A 17,933-nucleotide genomic window follows, 5' to 3' on the forward strand; every position below is an offset into this window, starting at 1 on the left:
AGTCCCGCGCCCCATCAGTCAAGAGCCGCCATCTCTGTCTGGTTAGCAGAACCTCGCAGCTGCTCCAGGGACTTCCTGGTGAATGTTTGACCGACGATGATCTGCAGTGGTTCTATAAACAGTCAGATTGATGTTTCAAATCTTATTTTTGATGCAGCTAAAATAGAAATTTGTGCACAGAAAATTAGCACCTATTCTTTCTGAGTCTGTCAAGTCAGATTCTTAAAATGAGCAGGAATCCCCAGCGGGCGTATCCCGATTGATTCCGCAGAATCGGACACTGTCAAAACAGAACCATTCATTTTAACTTCGTATCAACCTTCGCACAAAAAAGTACAGCGATTTAAGTGTGTGTTTATATCATTTTATCATTATTATTTTTCATAAGTAAGCCTCCATAAAAGATCTAGCCGTTCTCCAGCTGGATAATATTAAACAAGGCGCCCCATTTTTGTCAAATTCATGATGTCAAATTCACGTTCCTCAGGGCAGCCGCTCTCACAGCAAAAGGCAGAAATGTTCCTGAAGCCGTGACCTGCTGAGGTCAAAAGCATCTCTGCTGGGGGAGAGGGTTAGGGTTGGGGGTTAGGGGAGGGGGGGGGGGCTTCAAAGCAGCTTCTTTCATCAGGGCTAAATTGGAAATGGTTGCTTAGATTAGTGAGGTTGTGGGTTTCATGTGTGGAGTATCATTTCCAGCCGTTTTGACTCGTCACCCAGGCCTTTGATTTTCTTGCAGATGTCAAAGGTCAGACATCCCAGCCAACACAGGATCATAATTTCACTGCTATCAAATCACAATTTAATCCTCTATGGAGCTCCATTTTGTCACGTGACCTAGAAACTGTGATCTCCTCACCTCTTGACCTCTGTTACTAACCAGCATCTCGGCACAGAGGAGGAATTAGCCATCGTCTACTGTTATTATTCGCCTCTAATACCCCCCCCGCAGTTAAAAAGGTGCTAACTACGCTTCATAGATTGAATCCTTGTTTGCTTCTCACTGCAGGAAACCGCTGTGAAATGGATTAATAATGCTCCGTTGTGCTGCGGATGGCGAGGCAGCCTCGATTATGAGCTGTCTGGTGAACAAGAGGCACAACAATGGGGGGGTTCGCCGCACGCCGCCGCCGCGCTTCAACACCAGGCAGAGGCGATTGAAAAGACTGGCGCACGCATTAAAATGAGTGATAAAACGCCTCGCGGAGTCACAAATATGTTTCACTCGTGCATCGTCGCGCAATAGAAAACGGGTTCCGTGCACGGAGATCGGAATCACGCAAAACTACACACTCGCTCTTTCCAGGGCTGCAAAGGGCCAATGGGGACACACACTGTCACACACGCTGTCTGAAGTGTCACACGCAGGCGAGTCTTGGCGTATGGCGGGCAGAGGGGAGCTGTCAAGTTGGCGGATGATTCGTTCCCTCCAGATAAGGCTTGTTGCATCTGCTGGAAAAGAGCGCACATAGGCGTCGACACGCAGCGAAAAAGGTTACCGGACCCCCAACAACACGCAACCTCACCGGGAAGGTGCTTTCTGTTGAAAAAAAAACTTTTGAAAGGGAAGCGAAAACTAAAACAGATGCTGATTTGTCTTGGTTAATGTTTGCTGGCTTGTGAAATGCATACACACACACACACACACACACACACACATATACACAGACAGTTCATGATAAAGCAGGTGATTTAATCTGCAGATTGTTGATACTGGACATTTTCCCACAGGGCCCACTTAAGAAATATTCCATGAGACTGCTCTCTCACACACACACACACACACACACACACACACACACACACACACACACACACATACACACATTCACACACTCATACAATCTGACAGTACACCACTCTTTCTCTCTCTCACCATTGAATTCATGTTGGCATCCAATTTGCAAGCTAAACATCCTCTGGTGTAAACAAACGGAGCGGCGTGCGTTTTGTCGGACTTTCCCGTCGCTTAGGTCATTTTACATGCAAAGGAGCGAAGAGAAATAGTCTCTCCCCCCCCCCTGAGGGTTTTGGCTGGAGTTCTGGTGCCTCTCCGTGTACAAAATGCGTCTCGCTCCGGACCCATTCTTCTGCATGTTTATATTTGTCACATCCCTATTGTTTGGAGTGACTATTGTGCGGCGGCGATTCCGCTACTGTTAACAACGAGTGATTAGTTCTAGATAACTCCAAGTGTGTGAAAACGGACTGGAAATGGATTTATGTCCTCCTTGTATGAGCAAACAGTGATGATTAATCATTATGATTGTGTGACTGCACACACACACACACACACACACACACAGTGTGTGAATGGGCACCACTTGTGCCCAATAAACTCAGCATCGGTTTACAGTGGATATCAAAAGTCTGCACAGCCTTTCAAATTTCCTAGTTTTTATTGCCTCGAGGGCTGAAATGAAAATCCGTTAAATCAAGCTTTTGTCACTTTCATTTGACTGTAACAAGCAGCAAACTCAAGGTTAAAACAAAGTGCTGCTCATTTCTGGGAATGTGCAAAAAATACTAAAGCATCTTAGCTGCCGTTTTCTCCAGCGTCGACGCTTTTTTACCTTCTACTTGATCCCATGTGTTCCTCATTTCATCCAGTTGGGTTCTGGGAGAGCGTCAGACCAAAGTTCACGGGATTCTAAGTGTGAATATGTGATATAGGTGAATATGGAGGTTGAATTCTTCTATACAGCTGGAGAACATCTGGATCTAGAAAACTCACCAGAGTTCTTTATGGTGTCATTTTGAATTTATTGGTTTTTTTATTTTTCAGAGCTCAACAGTTTTTTGTACGTGGACGCCAACCTGAAGACGGAGCAGCAGCGAGCGCGACTCGTCAGCCCCGTGGTGGTGGCCGATACCGGGCCCCTCTGCCTCCTCTTCTCCTACCAGCTGTCAGGGGAGGCCCAGGCTCACCTGAAGGTCCTGGTGCGGGACGCTCACAACGAGGAGACCGTCTTGTGGACGCTGAAAGACGATCAGGGCACCGTCTGGAAGGAAGGTCGCACCATCCTGCCTCGCTCCCCGAAAGACTTCCAGGTAGGCGTTAAGTCGTGGAAGAATTGGGGTGATTGGAAGAGTCATGAGGAGCGTCATACTTCAGGCAAATATCAGTGAGCTAGATTAAAGTGTGTCTAGTTGATAAATGGTTTTCTGGGTCAGGCGTTTTATTATATGTCTCCCCAGATAGAGGAACGTGGCTTTAATATCTTTATCAGGGCGGGTTAGAAGGAGACACATTCATCTCAGAGCATATGGAAGCCTCACTTTTAACCCCTCTCTCACCATAGGACAGATCTAACTTGACATGCAGGACTTCATGTCTCTGTTGGCTCTGATGTTATTTGGGGAAAGCTGTGCATTTGTCAGAAACATCATGAGCCGTTAATGTTCTCATAAAAAAGTCAGTGGCAGAGATGGGGAGGAGGATAGCAACTTTGAAATCACAGGCGCCGTATTAAGTTTTTATCCTCATTCTCTTCCTCCTCCTCCCACTTGTTCCCCTTTCTCCATTGCTCCCGCCTTCATCCTGTCTCCGTCTTCCTCCTCCTCCTCTTCCTTTCTCTTCCCTGTCGGGCTGTCGCAGGTTGTGATGGAGGGTTTCTTTGTGCACGGCACCGGAGGACACATCTGGATAGACAACATCCAGATGAGTTCCAGCATCCCTCTTAAAGAGTGTACACGTAAGTCACAAACACACACACACACACACACACACACACACACACACACACACACACACATAAAGTTAGTTATTTGTGTTTTAACATTGTGTGATCATTTAATAACCCACCCTGATTGCTTTTGTCTTTCTCGCTTACGGCGAAACGCCGCCCGTTCATTTGACCTTGAATACTTATTTCGCACGACCTCAGAAAGACGATTGCAGCTAGTCCTCAACATATGAACACATTTCATATACATCGGTTTTCAAAATATTGTGATTTAAAGTGACAAAAACAACAGTTAAAATCCAATAAAAGTACAATAAATAAGAATAGAAACATATAATATATTAAAATCCGTACGTATACTTCCACTGTCTACCGTTAAGCTTGCGATCCACGTGATTTTTTTAAAATTCGGATTAGTTTAAACTTTTGCTCCTTATAATTTAATCCTTGAGAATAATAAAACAACCTCAAAGAACAGTTTTTAAGCCCATCCAACAACAACAGTCAGTCAGCTGTTGATGTTGATGATCCACTGTACGACTGTTGGAGAAACGCAGCAGTGCTGCTTGGCGGAGGTAGTGGCAGAAAGTGGAACTACAGGACAATAGTTGGATATGGTGGCACATGTTTGCCCATATCTCCAAATATTCTTACTTCTATCTCGTGTTTTATTTTTATTTTTTTCTTATATTCTAGGCAGCAGTATTGTGCGACCACAGTCCGTCTATTTTCCCCTCCAACTCTTCAGGTTTAGCCTGTAGGTCCTTGAACAGTGACCCACATGAAGCAATAACACCTCCCTCCACTCCCAGTTTCAGAGGCATCCTCTCCTCCAAATGTAAAGATGAAAAGAGAAAGACGTGGGAGGGACAGCGTTTATTCCTCCACAAAAAAAAAAAAAAAAAAAAATAGTACAGAAAAGAAGAAGAATAAAACTAGGCCATAAACGCCCCGTGGGCCCCAGCGATGCTAATCTATGTTTCATTAGATTTCTCTTCTTCTCTTCCTCTCCTCCCCTTCCGTCTCTCCTTCGCTCCTCTCCTCTGTCGTATTTGTAAACAGAGCTTTTCCCCAGCCGTCAAAGGGAATTACTAGACAGGCTGTTTCCCAAGCAAGTTTCTGGTTAGCCCGGTGTGAGCCGAGCCGCCGCATAGCCTCCTTAATCTGGCCCGAGCAGGGGCTTTGGAGAGGGTCTTAAACAGATCAGAGACCGAACCCAGGGTTCAGAGCCAAAAAACTGCCGTCATCACTTCTGACTGACGTCCAGTGTGCTCTGCAGCCGGACCACATCGGGTGTAATTTATCGCAAGTGTGTGTTTGCGTGCGTGTGCGTGTGCGTCGTGAGTCTTGAGAGAGTCTAAAGCTTGGAATGCAAAGATGACAGCCCAACCCTCTCTCCCCGTACTCTGCTCCTTTGCCACTCCCAAAGCATTCTGGGTTGTCGCTTATCACCCAACGCAGTTGAGTTTTTCACAGTGTGTCAGAATTCCCGCCAAAAGGCGCCAGAGTCCCAAGTTAGCTTCCGTCTTTCGTCCTATTTCAAACGTCCCCCCGACGCATGCAAACGTGAACACACACACGCAAACATAGACACACGCACATACACAGCCGCTCTTTGTGTTTGCATTCTGGGCCTTCAAAGTGAAGTTTCTGCTCTGTGCATTTGTAGCCAGCCAAAAAAAAAAAAAAAAGCCCTGGTTTCTCCAGTTTAACTGGCTCTGCAGATAAACAACTTGAAATGCGTGAACTTTGCAAACACACACAAACACACACACACACACACACACACACACATACACATATATTCCCCAACTCACACAATTTCTCCTGTTTGAAATTGCATTATAGTGACGGAGCTGAGCAAATGCCATAACTCATCTGAGTTATCTAAGGAATTAACTTAAATTTCCTCAGGAGGAGTTTGATAGTCTTGTGACATTTGGGTGACATTTGGCTGACTTTTCGCTCTTATTTAAAGTTATCTAACAGTCGCTCTTTTTCTCTCTCTTTCTCATTCATTCTCTCCATGTCTCCCCCGACTCTTTCTATCCTCGCAGAACCCATCGCAGCTTTTCCTCCTGAAAATCCAGGTGAGTCTGACTTCTCTCTGGTCTTGCTTCCTGCCCGTTGGTATGCACTAGCCTGGGATTTTTTGCTAGTTCTCTAAACAGCGACAAAATCAACCCCAAAATCAGTGCTGTGGTTGTGACAAATAAAGCAGCGTTAATTTTTTTTAAAGGTAATGATTCGTCGCATCAGGCAGCCAGCCTGGTATTTGTATTTTTTCAAAAAATACAAATACCAAAGGAATTTCTCAAACTCTAACCTTTTTTTTAAAAATAGATTATTGACTGCCAAGCATTTTAGCCTTGTCAGTCTCAGTAGAAATAAAAGATTAGTCTCAAAAGAGCAAAATCTGTGTGCAAGGCAGGCCAAATCAAGCGCACCTCATGAGGTCAGATATTTGAAAACAGCCACAGATTCTCAGTTCCAGGCTGCCTGACACAGCCTGAAGGGTTTTAAATAACTGTCTGCCTCATGAAAAATATTTCCAGCATCCTGTGGGACTCAATGAGATTGATGTTAGTGTTTTGGCATCTCATAATGTCTCCCAATAAGATAAGAGCTTGGCGGGTTTCAGTGCGAATATGATGTGTGTGCGCTTCTTTGGCTTTTCCACTCCTCCGCCTTTACACACACTCTCACAGCGTGTCTCTAACCCTTGACAAACACTCGCAAACACACACATTAATATCACGGCGCACATACACACCAGTGTCCCCAGTGGAAAGCAATCAGATAGAGTGACTGAGCAGCGGCAAGCACGGGTGTCTCGCTCTCTCCTCCCTAACTCAGCTCTGTCTAATGAGTGTGTGCAGTGTGAAGTAGCAGGGGCATGCACCATTTCCCTCCGTAATTATGTGACACGGTCCAAAAATCAGGATATATTCAGCTCTGCTTCACTTTCCCCAGTTCAATGTGACATTTTCTTGGTCGTACAACTCTTCAGATTGAGTTTGGATGGTGGAAGTGGGCTTAATTTTTTTTTTTTTTTTTTTTTTTACTTTGTCATCATCCTCAAGGATTCATTTTTATACATATCAGATTCCGTTAGTTGAGTGGAAGGATTTCGGAAGGGTTGTAAATGGTTTTTACCAGGAATTTTAAAGTGGGGTTGAACCCAGGAGCAGCACTGTAGAGGATCTGCGGAGATAGTCTCCAAGGAGACAGAGCTTGGCTTTGGAGGAGGAGAGGACTGGCCAGGAGGCTGATGCATGAGAAAAAAAAAAGAAAAGAAAATGAAAACCCAAGAACAGAGAACTGGATGAATTTTGTACTCAAAAACAAATCTGCTAACTCAAGCAGGCTAAATAAGAAATCCCAAACCAGCTTCAGCTCAAACAGAGAGAGACCTGGAACAATGGATTCCCATGTGGTGTCTGACTGATTCTTGCATGGTTCTGCGATGTAATCAGGGGGCAGTTTGAGAACTTCCTGTGCCAGTGCGAAACAGGAAGAGGAAGCTCCTTGATTCACTGTGTGTGGGTGCTTATATAACTAATTATTTTGGCTTTCATTTCACACCAAGTAATTTCACCAGATCTTGGAAAAAAAAAAATTAAGTTGGATCACATTGGATTGGATCACCATTGAACTGATTTAAAATCCAAATCTCTTGGTGTGAAAACTTGTCCAACTGCATCCCAAGGCACATGAGAAGAATGGATGTATTTGATTTTTTTTAATTTTTTTTTTTGGCCTTGGATAATTATTTTATTTGCAACTAGCATGCTTGTGCATGCTCATATGAGATGCACGCCTGCTGTTTGTTTGATAAAGACCAATATGGAAATAAGATAACGAGTTAAATGTAGAAAATAACCAAATACCACTCCTCTCTTTTCCCGCTGGCCAATTATTCTGTATCTCTCCACCAGGGGGAGGCGTTCCTGTGCCTCCCTTGCCCATCCACTGGTATTACATTATGGCCGCCGGGGGCGCCCTTCTTCTCCTGGCAGTGGCCATCTTGGTCAGAGCCCTCTGTTGCTGCCGACAACACCTGGCCACCAAGAAGAGCCAGCTGTCAGTCACCTATCACAGCTCCTCACAGTGCTTCCAGTATTCTAATTGGTCCTCCAGTATGGCCACCCCAGGGGTGGAGCCAGTCCTGACAGTGAGGTTGGACAGCCGGGACCGACACCGTACCCTCTGCTGAAAAGATGTTCTTAGCTGCGTTGTGCTTCGGCAGAGCAGGACGCCAACTTATGATGTCAATGGCTGTGTGTGGCAAGACTGACAGGACGTCCACTTGACAAGCCCCCCCCCCCTCCCTGTGTTGCAAGGGTGACGACGCAGACATTGTCATGAAACTGCCAAGTGAAACGTTATGCTCTCTGTGGCTCCATCTTTAACGGACGTAGTTTGGTTGCTGTTTTCTTCTTCACACGATGCTGTTCCAGATGCGAGGACTGAAATCTGAGTTAACTTATTTATCCGAACAGCTTGTTTTGGACCATTGAGTGCCTTCTGGCTCCTCATACACCCAACAGTCCTCCTGAAATGACCCCAGCATGGACACACTCACACAGACATGTGTGGGCTGGTAAGAGGAGGGTGGGGGGGTGGGGGGTCAAGCTGGTTCTATTGCGAGAGCCAACTAGAAGCTGCCAAACCACAGGCTAAAACAAGACCCCAGAGACACGACGAGCTTCGCAGTGCTGACAGAGAGAAAGGAGAAAATTGTGAAGCCAAAAGGCATTCGGTGTGCTCGCTGTCTGGCAAGCTCCAGAAGAGAAAGCTTAGTATCTCTGTAATAACACAAGATGGCTGTGATATGAGTTGTTTCAAAAAGTGAGGGTGTCACGGAGGAGAGAACTCCTTCCATAAGTCCTTGTCAACAGAGCATGTGCACATTCAAAACAAAGGAATGCAAATCCTTCCTTCAGTCCTGCATCATGAGAGGAGATAGCCAGCTTTTTCTGATTGAACATCTTATCCTCCAGATAAAGGCATCAGTTGGTGACGGATGCAGCCATCTTCCATGTTCAGTGTCTCAATCCTGTGGCTTAATAGAGCACGTTGTTCCACTTCCATTTACGCCCCATACCACCCACTCCCCTTGTTTGACACGTCTTTGAGCTGGCCGGAAATGAAAGCCACCCAGAACCCTTCTTGTGTTTTGTCCGTGGAAATCTGTACTCGCCGTTTTTGGGGTCTTAGATAGACACAGCTGCTTGCCAGCACCACGTATTTTGCGTTTTACACTCCAACAAATTCCACAATGCCACTGGACCAGGTGGAAGCCATAAGCGCTCTTTTCTGTGTATGTGCACCCTTGTGAAAGATCCAAGAAAACCTCAAGACGGTTTATTCTTTAGTGCCATAATACCATGAATAGGCTATCAATATTAAAATAAGATACAGCTAATGCACTTCTTACTAATATTTAACATATCTGGGATCTAAAAATCTATTTTTATTTTACTCCATTACACTGATTTGTCTCTCATCAGTTTGTACAGACGCAGTGAGATCTAACACCCTTGATTGAATGAGCTTTTGTGACCAATCTCACCAGCAAATATCCATCACTTACTAGACTGCAGCTCAGCAGAAAGCGGCTCAATTTGTTGCCACAGTTTAGAAAGCTGGACTTTTCTCTGCGGAAAAGTATAGTGGGGAGGGAAAAAAAGCTTATTTTGGCATGGTCACAATCTGTGCTTTTAAATCAACTTGGGGAAAGAGGGATTGGACACCCTTACTAGTCCATCTCAACACCGTTACGCTCCAAGCCTCTAATAGTTGTAATTAGTTAATGGACAGATAACATTTATTAAGGCTGCGGTAAGCACTTTCCCCTCCCATCCACTGCACCTCCGTCGCCAAATCTGCTGCCAAATTTAGTTGCCCTGGAAACAGCATTGATAACGCCATTGGTCATCAAAGACCTCCAGATCTAGACGTGTGCCTTGCCAAGCAGTTACTCCCACTCCTGCAGGCTTGCCAAGAACAGCAAGCTCGCAAAACTCACACTAATACACACAAATGCACACACAGTGAAATGACAACACAACTCGCACTCGAGCTACTTGTCTTGACTAAAAGTGCTGCAGCCGTCGCGAATTTTCCACACACTTCCGACACACGTGCATATCACTTTTCAGTTCACACCGAAAACGAGACTATCACAAGCGCTTCTTAAATGTTGTCATTAGGTGTTCTTCTTTTTTTTTTTCCCTTTAGATCATCTTTACACCACTCTTAAACTTGACAGCAACAGTGTCAGTGATTTTAACGGTGATGATGATTATTTGTTGATGACATGTTTGCATCTTTAGTCACCTGGAATGAACAGTCTTATATCATCAGTATGCTACGTGACGACTGTGTGTTTGGCAGGAATGTATCACAATGGTCTTTCTCTATTAATAAAGTCATATTTTTCTACACTTGTGTGTGAATGCGAATCTGTGCCTGTGAATATTTGGAATATTTATCAGTAAATATCCCTGTGATTCAGCAAACTGATAACCAGACCTATTGGAGATGTTAGCGCCTTGTTTTAGCATCACAAACAATGAATTTACTGTATAATTCTAATAATATTGACGTTTGGTTGTGCTTAAAGACCATTTCCTTGTGCTTCTCTTTTACAGTTAAGACACCCACTGATTTTGGAGATGGACGACTTTTCAGTGGCAGAGACCCTCTAGGTGGAGGTAAAGCACAACCTCTTCCCAAACTCATCATTTCTATCCTTTCCTTAAAAAATCAATATAAGCCTCACTCCTCTTTCTCAAGCTTAACTGCTTCCCTCCCACAGGTTTGCAGTTCCCTGAGTGCAGCACAACATCCTCATCGTCAGAGCCTCCAGTGACTCGCGTCTCCGAGAAGGACAACTCATGGTTGTACACCCTGGACCCCATCCTGGTCACCATCATCGTCATGAGCTCCCTCGGCGTCCTGCTCGGCGCCGTTTGCGCTGGTCTCCTCCTGTATTGCACCTGCTCCTACAGCGGCCTCTCGTCGCGTTCCTCCACCACCCTGGAGAACTACAACTTCGAACTATACGACGGCCTCAAGCACAAGGTCAAACTGAACCAACAGCGCTGCTGCACCGAGGCATAAGGAGGTCGGGGAAGGAGGAAAACGCAAAGGGAGCCGGACCAAGAGCGAGAGATGCAGCCGTTTTGTGAAAAAAACCTCTCACTATTTTTTTCCATTCCCTCCAGTCGTCTTCAATCTCAGTTTACTTCCTCTGTGGTCTGGATTTTTGAATGCAAGGACAACAAGAAAAGCCACTTTTAGCTCATGTCAGAACTCTTCTAGGAAGACATGACACAGTGCAGTGTTGGTAGTTTTTGTGGCAAAGGAACCGATGAGAGAAAGACTGGTGTCCAGATCAGTGGTTCCATCGCAGGCCTCAAAAATATCTACACATATCAGTTACAGATTCCTGCTTCACCAAAAGTGTTTATAAATGCATCATAGATTTGTAAGAGGTCTACTTTTGAAGCTGGATGCTGTAAGCTACACATACTGAGTCAGAACACGTTGTATTGGAAAGGTGGTAGGTTAGAAACATGCTTAGAAAGCGTCTTTTTGGATCACATGTGAACACAGTGGCCTAGAACTTAGCTCCTTTGTGTGGCACGTTGGCTTTTTTAGTTCCGTTGTAGATTCTGCTTCCTACCAGCCTCAGTTATCCTCTTAGTTCCTGGTATTCTGTAGTAATTTAGTCATTGACGTCCATCAGGCTTGTCTTTCAGTCACTCTTTTTCTGTTTAATGTTTTAGTTCTGGCCCATTGCCAGATTATGATGGCCGATAAGTAGAAAAAAGAGGCAAAGAAATTGTGTGTGTGTTTAGAGGTGGGGACGGGGGGGGGGCGCATTTAAACACATTCTTTACATGACAGAGAGAGTTATTGTTAGATTTAGTTGTCAGAGAGTGTTGTTACTGGTTCCTGTCAAAGAGAAGGTCATGTTTACATTGTGGTTAATGGTGAAAGGTCAAGGAGCTTCGGTCGGTGCAACCTATGGATTGCTGGTAAGGGCAAATCATTGAATAAACAGTAACAAAGAAAGTGAGACAGACTGTGACTGAGTAGTAAAATTCCCCCTTACTCTCTGATGTGGGGCAATGATCTCAGTGTCTTCTCACAAATGACAAAAAAATGGAGTCAAGAGCAGAATGCAGAGGCAGGAACTGCTCTTCTTCACTGACTGTGTCACACAGCAAGCCTTAAAAGCAAGCTGCTCGCAGAAATGTTGAAAAAGGAACGCTGAGGCAACTACATGACGAGAGAGGATGCATCCATCACCATCTCTCTTCATGTGTGAACCTCAAAAGCCATGATTTAAAGGACCTAACCCACCCCCACCCCCACACCCCACGCATACGTACAGATCACACCAGATCTTCATGTCGACTCTCGCACACCAAGTTTGGGGATTCTACGGAAACTGATCCGATAGAGTGTCTGACGCTCTGAATGGACTCATACGTTGTTGGAGGTGGGGGTGAGAGAAGTCTCTACATTCCACATTCATGCACATGCACACATTTCTTCACTTGTATATACAGTTGTGTATACAGAACATGGATACACACCTGCTCTATTAGCGAGGGACACACTAAGAAGCACCCACAGTTCATGAAGGGAACTATTTCTGCTGCTGAGGAAGTGAGGTGTATGGACATACATACCACTCGCCCATTTGCACCCAACAAGTCATTCATTGGCCATCGCCACATGCATGCACACACAATCCGTCCATCCCTCTCCTCTGAGGTCCGCATCTCTGGACCCCCCCTACTGACTCTCTTCAAAGTGCCTTGGAGCCTCGGGGATCCAGCTTGCCTTTGGAGCCAGTATCAGATACAGTAATTTGACACTGATAGTGACAGTTACAGCGCCCCCTTTTGCCCGGGAGGACCAAACAAACATTTAAAAAAAAAAAAAAAAGGACAGGATCCCCCCCTTTCGCACTGCTCAGACTGCTGTTGTTGTTTTAAAAGGGGTCTTTGTACAGAAATGCTGTTTTTATGATTGTTATTATAATTATTGTTATGATTATTTAATAAAGGATTTATACCGTACTGAGGAAAAAACTGGCCATGATTATCTTTTTTACTTGGAAAAATATTTATATGAACAGGAATACTTTTGAAGCATAAGTGACATTCCTGTTAATACTTGAGGACACACCAAACACGCCCCGTCCAATTACCTGCAAAGTCACACATCTGAGAGTTTATGGCCAAACTTTCACTTTTAATTATACACACAGAATCTCGAGTTCCCGCTCTCTTTCACTGTCAAACACATACATACATTATACATTGCAGTGCAGGCAGACGGCTGCACTTAGTCTCTAATCTCCCCATGATGTCCCATTAGTCTGGACCTCTGGTGGCCCTCATTTAGGAGCTTCAACATCAAAGCTTTGAAGGGCCCGCCATCTCAGCCACACACACAAACAGACCCATACTGTACACATGCAATTACTTGGTTTCTCTCTCATACATCTCACTGGTTCTCCCACACACACATGGTTCCATTTATCCACACAAGCTCTCCTCACCTCGGCACACACGCCAGCTCCAGATCCACAGTGTGATATCTTTAACTCTAAGGGGTCTCCCGAATGCCAGCACAGGGGCTTACGTTAGCTGTTACAGTCAAGTCTCAGAAGATTAATGTGTGTATTGGAGCTAATGTTGCGTTTCTTAGCTTGTGTGCGCTCCTTACTTGCGATTTTCCTTCCTGTCACCATAGCTTGTTAATTATGACGATGTTTAGCACAACATTGGACTTATTTGAAATGGAGCCTATAGCACAGGAACCACATTACGGTCCATACAAGGCGGAATGACACATGTTGTCGCTGCACAGCGACAGTGGCAGTGACTGTTAGCGAGCGCCAGTCCGTGACATAGCAGGCCAATTACCGCCTGTGAAAAAAAAATACAGACAATCCCCAGTCTGCTGGAGGAGTGCGAATGCCATCTGCTCACAGGTTTGATTGATCCCAGCAGAACAGTCACGACCACATCACAGGAATGAACGCCGACAGGAAATTACCAAAGGAGCCAGATTGTCATTGTTCCATACCGCCTCTTGTTTTCACAACCAAATTATTCTTTTTTTTCACCCCAGGAGTGTGTGTGTTACCCAAATGTTGTTTTTCTAAGTTTTTATCAGTCTGTAACGGCACACTGCAGGGGCCCTTTGCTTTAGCCGTCAGATCTGAGAGTTTTTTTTGCCTCTGAAGCCATGGCGGCCTTCAAAGGAAAGGTTCTGGCACCCTGTAAATCGATAGGCCAGATTGCGGAGGGAGCTGATTTAAGGGTCGAGCTACAGGAAGTGGCTAAAACACACAGTTAATTGATCTGGGGACTACGCAATCAAGATGGAAGAGAGCGCAAGCAGGCGTCAAGTTAGTCCTCACAGTTAGGGAGAAAACTTTGTTAGATTTTCTAACTTTATCACTCTTTACTTCCTGTAAATATCAGCACAGAGGTTCTTCACAGCGTGCTATCGTGGTGACGAATGGTTGCGTTCTTGTTTTAACCCTCTTCTAATGTAATTTTTCAGAATTTCATTAAAAAAGAAGTATACCTTAGCTTCCCTGGAGAGCTTCAGAGATCATAAATTCTAAAATCCTTCAGATCCTCCTCTTTGCACCTCAAGTCTGAAGTCGAATCACCTGGAGACCGAACCTTCCATCTCTTTCAACAGCATCCAAAGTGCTGTCATAAACTGCAGCGGCGTTGCATACACTAATACACATGCAGAGGTTGTTTCATGCAGGCGCACACATCTCCATCATGCACCCACATCCCAGTGGTCTCTCTGGGAAGGAGGCCCAGATAATCTTGTCAGGCCTGCCAGAGGTTCAAAGCACATATATGGGTCGGACTCGAGAGGGTCCGAGTCCGTACGGAGGAAGGAGAGGGGCTCTGTGCCAACGTGCCTGCCAGTGATGATACAGCCAAAGACAACAAATGCAAAAGTCTTGTGTAAACATCAGGCAGACCATCACTTTCCTTCCTCCATGACAGTAACATCTCCCCACAACCGGAGGATCCAAAAAAAATACACAGTGGAAGTAATGAAAATGCAAAAAGCTTGATTCCGATCACCAAACTAGGCCAGTTTCGTGTTTTTGTGAAGCAGCACAGAAGAAATTAATTTGATAAAAGGAAGCTGTGGGTGATGTGATGCTTCCGGATGTTACTCAAGTGAAGCTAATACCTCAAACTGAGTTTGCACAGCAGCAATGTTTGGGTGTACAGCGCTGGAGCTCATTTTTCATCATACAGAACCATTACTTCAACACTGAAGTTTTGTAGTGGACACACAGCGTGTGGCCAGTGGCCCTATGTGGTGGGCCACCTGTTCGCTCCACTTGGGGGCTGGTGTATTGACAGTCACAGTTGCCCTATATAGAACACGAAATTTCTATCAGACGTGACGGGAAGCCTCTCGCAGTGGGTTTGAACCATCTGTCAGTTTGTTGTGTGTTTGATGTCGGAGACCAGAATTGTAAATATATAACTGACTTAAAAATTATTTAGGAAGTGTTGTGCTTCGATTAGGTTTGTTTCCTTACAGGAACGACAAAGTATTTACCTGATTTTCATGAAACTCGGATGATGGGAGCAGCAAAGGCCAAAGAAGAAGCCATTAATTCTGCTGGAGTGGATCCAAGCCACAGAGTCCATACCCTTAATTATTTTTCACTTTCATTAATGTTGCATGATTGTGCATCTGACCTTGATGGAATAAGAACCCTTCATCTTGAAAACATGAAACTAATTTTATTCTTTTTGAAAATGTCTACAATGATTTCCTGCAGAGACATAGAGGCAAATGTTTCAATGGCAAATTATAAATGCATTGCTGAGATTATGCAATCTCAAAAAATTTACGCAATCTTGGATTATGATGATTCTGATGTAACAGAATGCGGAACATTGCGCGAGCGCCTGCTCCGTTTAATGCAGAAGCACCTTGTGTTTCCATCCCCAACAGGAGCATTATGGTGAGGTCCGCTCCCCTACATTAGTTTGTGTTAACATCTGAAAGAGCACTTACCGGCTGCTTTCACTGAGCTAAAGTGATTATCGACATGTTGTTAACTACCCTAGTTAATGTTGGATAACACTTGAGTTTGTTATAGTCATTAGTTCAAACATACAGTCACCAGCTTCACATGCTAGCTCGCCTTTTGAAAGCTTATTTGTGTTTGTGAAATAGTAGTTCAGTTTCACACCGTTGTTAAGTAAATTAAGTTAGTGTTTGAAAAATTATAATGGAAGTGAATCCTGGCTGAAATTCGGCCACGTTATTCATGACAATGCTTAAAAATTCAGAATAAAGACGTAATTGTGAGAAAAGACTTTTCTCTTACCTCCACAAACAAAAAAAATCATATCCAAAGAGAAGAACAAGAAGACAGTGGTGAGGACAAATAGCTTTTTAACAGACAGAAACCTCAAGCAGATCAAGGACCCGAGGTGGGCGGGGCCTCAGCTTTAACCAATGGGTGAGAGAGGAAGAGCAAGAGAGAGATGAGGAGTATAGTTAAAGGGAGAGGAAGGAGGAAGAGAAAATCAGACATGTGAAAACACAATAACAATAATTATAATAGGAAGATTACAGTATTGCATTAATTATAGCAATACAACTACTGATAATAATAATGATGATTATTAAAAATAATAGTAATTATTTGTAATAATAATACTGTAATAATAAACACAAATTCTAATGTGTTGTATTTTAAGGGGTGACTGGGCTGGTTGATGCTCGATGGAATAACTGATAGTTCTTAAAAGTTTGAACACGACCCAATTCCAAACAGATTAAATAATTTCTGTGAAACCATACTCAATATCAACTCCTGAACCTGAGGGAGAAATGCTAAAAATACCTCCATCAATCACAAGAGGAGTGAAGGAAGAGCTGTTAGCATAGCAGTCCTACTTGACAGGTTGTCAGGATTTCAACATTCTTGGACAAAACATCTTACAGCTTCTCCGATAATCTGCTTGACGTTGGCATCGTGATACTTCTTTACTCCCAATCTGTCAAATGATGTCAAAAGAGTTGCCAAGCCTGTTATTATCCAAACAAACGTGTGGATAATAGAATGAAAAACAAAGTTGTGGTTCTTGAAAAGTGGTAATCAATTAACAATGACAAAAGCATGGCGCTTTGCTGACTGCAGCTGGGGCAGATCTGACAAACAAGCAGATAAACAGCTGTACGCATCATGATTCACTCATCATTAAAGAGGAAGACGGAAGGAAAAATAATAGAAAATCATCTGTCATGTGAAGCTGGTACCCGAATTTAGCTTGTAGAGTAATTGAAATGGCCTTCTCATAACTTTCTCTTCAAATTAGCGTTCTTTCACTGCGTATGCCGCCTAGGCAATAATCAAATCCAATCTTTCTCTGAGACCCATCTGTTTCAAAATAACCGACAGTTCTACCCTTCAAAAAAAATAAAAAAATAGATGAATAAGTCTCTCCGACTTTGCACATGCATCTCCTCGTCTGAATCAAATTAGCTTCTCTACAAACGCGTGTTTACGAAGGAACATTTCTGCTTTTGTTGAAAACCCATGCTACCGTCTTTCACACTGATTTTGATTACAGCATGAAATTGTGGGTCAGCGACCGTCTTGTTTTCATCATGAGCGGTGATGTAGCACAGGAAGATCGTGTTCCAGTGAGGACGGCGTGGATGTGAAGCCTCTGGAGAGGAGAGTCCTTTGTGTTTGGTTAATGTGGGATGGAGCTCTGAGCTCCACGTCTATCCTCAATCCTCTGAGTGGGTTTCTGTTGATGGTGCTTACGCCTTGTAGGAGACTGAAATAGTGTGTATGTGCATGTGTGTATGTGTGTGCATGTGGGTGTTTTTGCGTGTGACAATAATGCGGTGACATCCTTTTCCTGCTGATAGTTCTGTATCATGGCGCTGTGAGTAGCTGCACCCAGGAGGAGGCGGATTTACAGCCTCATTCAGCTCTGCTGAGCTCCATTTAAACATCATTCAAACCGCCAACCTTCCAGTCCCCCCCCCCTCTCTCTCTTTTTTTCCCCCCATCCTCATCACACACACACAAACACTTGATAACACACATTCAAGCTCCGGCTGAATGATGTCACAGAAGTACATTCGCGAGACATTTGCAGTGAGTGTTCTGGAGATTTATTCCTCTTCATTTTGTTTTTT

The 17,933-nt window shown here is 44.2% G+C and overlaps 1 protein-coding gene and 2 long non-coding RNA genes across 6 annotated transcripts in view; 1 reads left to right on the top strand and 2 right to left on the bottom strand.

Annotated features, from left to right (window-relative positions):
* nrp2a (neuropilin 2a) overlaps positions 1–12,084 on the top strand; it is a 54,008-nt gene extending 41,924 nt beyond the window's left edge. For 3 of the 4 annotated variants that reach the window (XM_068308981.1, XM_068308983.1, XM_068308982.1), the window contains exons 14-18: positions 2,783–3,048; positions 3,596–3,692; positions 5,741–5,773; positions 10,340–10,402; positions 10,507–12,084. In XM_068308981.1, coding sequence (XP_068165082.1) covers positions 2,783–3,048; positions 3,596–3,692; positions 5,741–5,773; positions 10,340–10,402; positions 10,507–10,811 — 764 coding nt within the window. In that variant the 3' untranslated portion in view covers positions 10,812–12,084. Of the gene's footprint in view, positions 1–2,782; positions 3,049–3,595; positions 3,693–5,740; positions 5,774–7,621; positions 8,288–10,339; positions 10,403–10,506 lie in introns of those variants that run through there. The other variant, XM_068308984.1, reaches the window with a different exon arrangement.
* Positions 9–2,864, bottom strand: LOC137591169 (uncharacterized). Its single transcript, XR_011034613.1, has 3 exons — positions 2,732–2,864; positions 2,571–2,647; positions 9–112 (listed from the first exon to the last, which is right to left on the bottom strand). It is a non-coding gene; the product is annotated as an uncharacterized lncRNA (long non-coding RNA).
* On the bottom strand, positions 3,140–16,166 carry LOC137591170 (uncharacterized). Its single transcript, XR_011034614.1, has 3 exons — positions 16,102–16,166; positions 6,840–6,951; positions 3,140–3,676 (listed from the first exon to the last, which is right to left on the bottom strand). It is a non-coding gene; the product is annotated as an uncharacterized lncRNA (long non-coding RNA).
* Positions 16,167–17,933: the final 1,767 nt, after the last annotated feature.

Source organism: Antennarius striatus, chromosome 24 (assembly GCF_040054535.1).
Source record: "Antennarius striatus isolate MH-2024 chromosome 24, ASM4005453v1, whole genome shotgun sequence".
Taxonomy (NCBI): domain Eukaryota; kingdom Metazoa; phylum Chordata; class Actinopteri; order Lophiiformes; family Antennariidae; genus Antennarius; species Antennarius striatus.